Source organism: Quercus lobata, chromosome 3, assembly GCF_001633185.2.
Source record: "Quercus lobata isolate SW786 chromosome 3, ValleyOak3.0 Primary Assembly, whole genome shotgun sequence".
Lineage (NCBI taxonomy): Eukaryota > Viridiplantae > Streptophyta > Magnoliopsida > Fagales > Fagaceae > Quercus > Quercus lobata.
In genome coordinates, this window is record NC_044906.1 from 38,418,167 (window position 1) to 38,426,621 (window position 8,455).

Genomic DNA, 8,455 nt, shown 5'->3' on the forward strand with positions numbered 1-8,455 from the left:
CTCAGCTCTCTCACATACACAGCCACAAGAAGCCCACAACACACACGGCGTCACGGCCACAAGCAGACTGAGTGCTCTGCCCCTCTCATCTTCCTCACGTCGCCGTCGCACGACTCGCACAGGCTTTACCCACACCGCCGCCGCACAGGCTCTCTACTCTCTCAACTCCGTTTCGTCCTCGCCGTCGCCGATCTCGCACTGTCGCACAGACGGCACAGTCCTCTACCTTTCTCATCTTCCTCGCCCATGGCCACAAGCGTGACACGGCCTCACTCCACCTCATTCTCCATTTTTTTTCTTTTTTCTTTTTTTCTTTTTCTTTTTTTCTGGGTTCTTCGCTTCAATCATGTGAGTTTGTGTTTGTGTTTGTGTTTGTGATTTCTGAAAGGGAAAAATGAAAATCATAGATCTGAGATTCTGAAATTTGTGTTTGGTTTGTGATTTTGAAAGGGAAAATCGTAGATCTGAAATCTGTGTTTGTGATTTTTGTGTTTATGTTTGTGATTGTGTTTGGATTTATGTTTGTGTATGTGATTTGGGGCTGAAAAATCATAAATCAAAATTTTTGTTTCTGATTTTCTCTCCAAAAAAAAATTTTGTTTTTGATTTTGGGCTGGACTGGTCATGAGGGACGGGGCCCGCGGGGCCCGTGGGGCTCGTGGAGCCAGGTTCGGGTCCCGGGAAAAAAATCCGTTTAGTAAACGGGCCGGGTTTGGGCCGCGGGTCTTGGCCCGCGGGTCGGGTCCGGATATGAAAAAACCCGGCCCGTACCCGACCCGTTGCCATTCCTATCAAAAAGGGTGAAAGAAATTATTATAAAATCTTTTGTGAATAAAGAATACCTCAATAAGTTTATTGAAGATTTGAAGTATTGTTTATCTATAAAAAAAATTTCACAGAATTTTGAGCATGATGCATGAGGTATTTGGTCTCTCAGCGTCTCTGACCAAAATTTTTATTGAAATGATTTTTTATTGAGCTTGCTACTTACGCTCTTTCAGTCCAGCACGCCTAACCCATGACCTCTTAAACAATGTTTATATTTTAGTACTATCAGGACTCTTGACCAAGTCGTAAAAAATGTGGTTCGATTAAAAAATGAAAACGAAAAAATGCCTAACTTTTACAATGTTTATATTTCTAGGATCCTTAACCTCATTATATTGAAAGAGTATCTCCAACCGGTTTTGCCATCTTATCCTATTTTACCATTCCAAAAAGCTAATTTATCAATTATACAATACAATTTTACAATACTCTCAGCATTCCAACTTTTATTTTTCTATTCTATTCATTAAAATAATATTTTAACACAATAAAATAATATATCCCACATTCACCATAATTTACAATTCAATTCATTATTTATTCTTTCTCTCTTTCTTTCTGTTCAAGAACCACATTCACCACCACCGTTGCACTACACACATTTGACACCACCACCACCACCAACCCATAATCTACCATCAACAAAAAAAAAAAAAAAAAAAAAAACCCACGGTAAAAAACTAGACCCATGCCATTGCTGCCGAACCCCAACAAATCACCAATCACCACCACCACGCCACACGCCCACCGGAAAAATCCACGCCCATCGTAACGAAACCCACGCAATCAAAACCCGATCTCCATATACACCAATCAAAACTCCGATCTCCACAAAACCCATGCCAATCAAAACTCCATCGAAAATCACCTGATCTTCTTCTGCTGATCAAAACCCCATCTGAAGCCACCCAAAATCAAAACCCACCTCTCCACGCATGACTAGCCACAATCCACATGCCCCACGATGAACTCTATGCAAAACGGCCCAAGTAGCTCTGGATTGCAACCCACATCGGCAATGCTTTTTAACCCGGATCGAGTTGGAGCTCTCTAACATCTGTGACGAAATCCTCAAGCTCCTTGACACCAGACTCATCCCTTCTGCTGCCATCGGTGACTCCAAGGTCTTCTACCTCAAGCACCAGCACAAAGAGAGAGAGACGAGAGAAGTTAGAGAGAGAGAGGGAGACGAAATACTTAGAGATACTGAGAAAGAAATTTTGACACAGAGGAGAGAGAAAAAAATAAAAGGATTAAAATATATTATTTCGGTTTGGCATAGCGCTACAGTGCCATCTCTTGTAAGATGGCATTGTAGCACTATGCCAAAAAAATTTGGCATTTCTCAGTTTTTAGCCTTCCAGTTGCTAGCATGTTTTTGGGCCTAAATGCGAAATGTATCTTACATTTGGCATTTGAAAGGCCCACTGCTGATACTCTAAGCAAAAATACTATTTTGGTTTTTACATTTTGAAGTTATTGGCAATTTAATCTTTACATTTTGATATTAGCTAATTTGATCAGTGATATTCTTAATTTGATAATTGATATTCTCATTTGATCATTTTGTTAACTTAATAATGGAAATTGGAAGCGAGTTGATTGTGAGTTGAAAATAATAGAGACCAAATAACTCTTATTAAAATGTAAGGACCAAATTGACAATAATCTCAAAGTGTAGAGACCAAAATAGTATTTTTGCCTATATTTTAATAATAATAATAAAAAAACTTATTAGCTCTTATACTTACCTAGTATGTACCTACTCAAACTAATAGAAACATAAACATTAGAGCATTAGTATTGGAGGTGTAAAACCCCCTCAATTGCTAAAATAGCAACTGGCAACCCAAAATAGAGCTACAGCCAAGGATGCAAACCTAAAATTTTTTACAACCTATGAATAGTAAGTTCTTATATTTAGAACCTACTGTTCATGAGTTTGTAAACTAAAAATTATATTTTATTTCATTTCTCTCTCTCTCTCTGTGGCTATTTATCTCTCACTGACTATTTCTTCTCCATCAATCTTATAGTATGATCTCTCTTCTCTCTTCTATCTCAGTGCCTTTTTGAATCTTTCTTCTCTTTGCACTTTGTGGCTATGGGTGTTGTTTGGGTTAGGGGGGTGGTGTTTGGAGTGGTCATTTAGGTCAGATCATAGGCATCTTCGAAGATCGGTGAAGCAGTAGCAGCTACAGTGACGATGAGGTGTTTGGTGGTGTTTTTATTAGGATCCAATGCTACAAAGACAATGGGCTAGGCATTGCTCTTCGACCTATACTTGGTGTTCCTACTGAAACGATGATTAGAACTTGAGGTCTAAGGGTGGTGTTCCTATTGCAACGATGACCGGAGTTTGAGGTTTGAGGGTGGTGTTCTTTAGGTTTTCAGTGGTGGTGGCTGGTTGGTTGGTTTGGTGGTATGGGTGTAGTTGTTTCGGTTTAGGTTTGGGTATGGGTATGTGGTTGTTTTGATTTGTTCCAAAATTTGGGTATGTGTATGTGTTTATTTTGATTTGGATGTGGTGATGTGGTTGTTCTGATTTGTTCCAATGGGTTTGTTGTTGTTCTGTTTGGTTGATTCGAGAGTTTGGATGGTGGATGTGATTGTTCTGTTTGGATGGTGGACATGGTTGTTTTGTTTGGTTGATTGGGGGGGTTTGGGGTTTGTGGTGGCAGTGGGTGGCTTTTGTTTAAGTATTGGGTCTGTATCGGTGGTGGTGGTGCATTGGGTTGTTGGCAGTGGGTGGTTGAGAGAGATCGAGGAAGAGAGACTGATTAGAGAGAAAAGAGAGAGAGTAAATTTTTATATTATTTTATTGTGTAGTTTTTTTTTTGTTTTGTTTTTTAGAATGATTTTATTGTGTAGTTAATAGTATTATTTTAATGGATTAGATATAAAAATAAAAATTGGGATGTAGTGTGTATTGTAAAGTGAGTTGGTATAATAGATGTAGGGTTAAGGGCCTAAATCATATACTGGGCCTTGGGCCTGGGCCGAGAACATGAATGATCCGAGGAGGAATAAATAGTTATGGGTAATTCTAATTTAGAGTCTCATAAGTAAGGAAGAAGTGGAATGTGGTCCGAGGAGGAATTTCTCCTCGAGTATGATAAATACAACACTCCAATATGTATTCCAGTAATCATGGTGACATTCCAAGAAGCTCTAGTGATAGGGACATGCATCATGAACATACGAGGAGGGGAACCCAAAAATATCTAAGGGAAAACTGCTACCACAGTATTGAATGCACTGCAGCTACTTTTATGGCCGCATTTATGTGGAGAAGACCTGAACAATGCTGCCTTGGCTATCATAACTCACAGAAAGCCAAAGAGGGTGTCTGATGGGACAGGTACTCAAGTAAGGGCTCAAATGATCAACAAGTATAGGATCAAGATGGTCAAAAGGGAGCTATATAATGTAAGAGACCTTCCATGAAAAGGGGAGGAAAAAGGAGAGAGAAAAATACCGTAACAATCAAAGTTGTATTTGTAACTTGCTTAATTGATTCATATGAAAACTTACCTCTTCGAATAGGGAATTCATTCAGCTTTATGTTCTTTGTTCTTGCTTGATCATCCTTTAAACCCATACTAGCCGTTATCAAATTCATTAGGGCCTAGTTCTTTGACCCACTCTCTACAAATTTATTGTACTGGGCTCATTGGGCCAATATCCCATAGATCTTGGATTCGGGCTACAAAATGTGTCCTTACAATAGATAAAGTAACTTTTTATATGTTAAAATAAAGATCGGGTTACAAACTCGGATGCTAGTGCTCTTAGAGCATTTACAGTAAGAAAGCTAAAAAATATAGTTGTTAATAACTCAAAAAACTACTTTATCTATTTTGACATTCCACTTTATAATACACCCAACATTAAAAGTTTTATTTAACATTTAACAAATTAAAATAATTAAACAATACAATAAAATAATACATCCAACATAATAAATAACAATTACAACTATCAACACATTAAAATACTATTTTTTTAACACCACACATTAAAAAATTAATTAATTATTTTTAAGTTTTAAGCTACAGTGAGCTGCTATAAATAGCAGCTCACTTTAGCTGATATTCATATTTTTTAACATTTCCCTTCATTGCTGTGGAACACATTTTAAGGTTATTGGTTGCTAACTTGACTTTTTAGTTAATTTAGCAACTTCATTACATATGCTCTTAAAGAATTAAATTAGGTTCAAGTGATAGAACAATAATATTGACATTTTTATAACCCTACCACCGTTACTATCTTATTAAAAAAAAAAGAAAAAGTTGACTGGTCAAGCGTCATAGCCCAACGTGCAAGAAGGGAAAGGAGGCCGTGGTTTAAGACCAACGAAACATCTCTAGTCAATAGTCTGTCTTATCTCAATGGAAAAGCCATCATCGTTCATCCAGTTCAAAAGCCGCCATTAAAATGGCTTACCATGAAAAACCTTTTTACCCACAAGGACAACTACATTTTCACACTTTCCCACCAAGAAGTCGATAACCATGTCTACCACCACCATCCTCCTCCTCTCCTTCCTCTTCTCCATCCTCCTCTCAAACCTTCCACCATCCTCAGCCCAACAACAACCGCTCACTCTCTCCTCCTTCAACAGCTCAACCTCCCCATGGCTCCCAACCCAGAACCGAATCCTTCTCTCTCCCAACTCAGTCTTCGCCGCCGGTTTCAAAGCAATTCCCACTTCCCAAAACCACTACACCTTCTCAATTTGGTACCACGACCTCTCAATAAACGAGATCGTCTGGTCAACCAATGAAAATACTCCATTCAACGCCTCAGCCCCCCTATTCATCACCACCTCTGGCAATCTTACTCTCAATGACATCTCTGGCCACAACGTTTGGCCTTCGAGTGCCTCAGGAAATCCAAACTCCACCAGTCTCAGCATAAACAACGATGGTAATCTCATTTTCTCAACCTGGCAAAGTTTCAACTTTCCAACAGATACTATTTTGCCTACCCAGAACATAAGTGGTACACAAATCATTTCCAAGAATGGTAAGTACAGTTTCTCGAACTCCACGAGATTGGTTTTGATTAGTTCCACCGACAGTTACTGGGTTGCAGGAAAAGCTTTCCAATCGCTCGACAAGTTCGGTAGAATGGCACAAGACAGTGCAGGTGCTTTCATTACATCAGATTTTGGTGCCACCCGGTATCGAAGATTGAAGCTTGACAACGATGGTAATCTCAAAATTTACAGTTTCGATACAGATCTTGGTCAGTGGATCATCGTTTGGAAAGCAGTCCAAGAATCCTGTACAATTTTCGGCACATGTGGGCCTAATGCTATCTGTATCAGCGATGGCTCAAATTCCAGTACCAGTTGTGTATGCCCACCTGGGTTCAAGCCAAATAGAACCGCAATAGAAGGATGTGAAATCAAAATTCCGATGACAAATCCGGAAAATACCAAATTTCTTCAGCTTGATTACGTCAATTATACCAGCGGGCCAAGTCAGACCAAACGGATTGATGCTAATAATTTCACGTTTTGTCAAGCTAGCTGCAAAAGAGAACCGAATTGTCGAGGGTTTGGATTCAAGTATGATGGAAAAGGCTATTGTGCTCTTCAGCTTGAAAAACTAGTATATGGGTACTGGTCACCAGGCACTGAGACTGCAATGTTTTTGCGTGTGGACAGTTCAGAGAAAGATGTATCAAACTTCAGCGGCATGACACAGTTGTTGGAAACTACATGCCCTGTTAAGATAAGCCTGCCTTTACCGCCAGAAGAATCCAACACTACAACCAGAAACATAGCGATAGTGTGTACCCTCTTCGCTGCTGAGCTGATTTCAGGTGTGATTTTCTTTTGGGGTTTTCTAAAGAGGTACATAAAGTACAGAGAAATGGCTCAGACTCTTAGCCTTGAGTTGCTTCCAGCAGGTGGACCTAAAAGATTCACATACGCTGAGCTCAAAGCTGCCACTGGTGACTTCTCGAACTTAATTGGTAGAGGAGGATTCGGCGATGTCTATAAAGGCGAGTTGACTGATCATCGTGTTGTTGCGGTTAAGGTGTTGAAACATGTTACAGGTGGTGATGCTGAGTTCTGGGCTGAGGTTACAATTATTGCAAGGATGCACCATCTCAACTTGGTGAGGCTATGGGGTTTTTGTGCTGAGAAAGGTAAAAGAATACTTGTCTATGAGTATGTCCCTAATGGATCACTTGACAAGTACATATTCAGTCAGGGTAAGGTTAAAATTTCAGAGTCAGAGAGCGAGATGGTAATTAGTCCTCCTCCAACCCCAGTACTTGATTGGAATATCCGGTACAGGATTGGGCTTGGTGTGGCAAGAGCAATTGCGTATTTACATGAGGAGTGCTTGGAGTGGGTTTTACATTGTGATATTAAGCCCGAAAATATATTATTGGGGGGTGATTTTTGTCCCAAGATATCAGATTTTGGGTTGGCAAAGTTGAGGAAAAAGGAGGAGAGAGTGAGCATGTCTCGGATTCGGGGAACCCGTGGATACATGGCTCCAGAATGGGTTGGAGGAGATCCGATCACTTCAAAGGCCGACGTGTACAGTTTCGGGATGGTGTTGTTGGAACTTGTGACTGGGACAAGGAATTTTGAAATGCAGGGGTCTGTGATGGAGAGTGAGGATTGGTATTTTCCAAGGTGGGCATTTGATAAGGTGTTCAAGGAGTTTAGGGTGGAGGACATATTGGACAGTCAGATTAAGCATAGTTATGATAATCGGGCACATTTTAATTTGGTAGATCGTATGGTGAAGACGGCAATGTGGTGCCTTCAAGATCAACCGGAGACGAGGCCATCAATGGGGAAGGTTGCTAAGATGTTGGAAGGGACGGTGGAGATCACAGAACCAAATAAGCCCACCATATTCTTCCTAGGAGACGAGTAGACATGTAATGTAGGCAAGCGTGTAATATGCTAATATTTATTTTCCCTTCTCCTCAGTTTTTGATGGTTCATCTAGCAGTGAAATTTAAATGTGTTCCATATGAACTAGTGACAATAAAAAACGATTTAAATAGATGGAGGAGTTCCAAGAAATATATATATATATATATATATATACACACACATATAGACACACATGGATGCAGCTGGGAACCTATTAGTAGGAGAAATTTAACCCTGACCACCAATAAAGCTGTGGTAATTGCTATTTGCTACCAAGAACTAAAATAATTAAATAAGGTGGAATTCATTCTGCAAATTATTGTAGTGTTTGGCAACTTTTTTGATTTATGTGAAATACATTTTTCATTTTTCATTTTTTGAATTTGAAGTAAATAAATTGCATTTTCATTATCATTTTAAATAAAGTTCGTGGAATACATTGGGCTTACATTCAATAACTATTTCTATTTTTTTTTTCACTTATTTTATTCTTCTTCTTCATTTTCTTTGATTAAAAAGCTATAACGGGATTCTCTAGACCCAACTCTTTGAACCACATTCAATCGCCCTAGGTGAACTACCACACATGGCTTGTTATGGCACCATAAAGCCCACTCACAAAACACACCCCCAAAGCCAAAGCATTAAAATCGATGGTCTAAGCCAATGATCCCGATGCCGCCACAAAGGTAACCCACACTAAGCCAAACCCCA

At 39.5% G+C, this 8,455-nt stretch overlaps 1 protein-coding gene across 1 annotated transcript; it reads left to right on the forward strand.

Moving 5' to 3' along the window:
• The first annotated feature begins 5,192 nt into the window (after window positions 1-5,192).
• LOC115981651 (G-type lectin S-receptor-like serine/threonine-protein kinase At5g24080) lies at window positions 5,193-7,890 on the forward strand. The gene has a single exon (XM_031103938.1). The coding sequence runs from the start codon at window positions 5,346-5,348 to the stop codon at window positions 7,737-7,739; it is 2,394 nt and encodes a 797-aa protein (XP_030959798.1). The 5' UTR covers window positions 5,193-5,345; the 3' UTR covers window positions 7,740-7,890.
• Window positions 7,891-8,455: the final 565 nt, after the last annotated feature.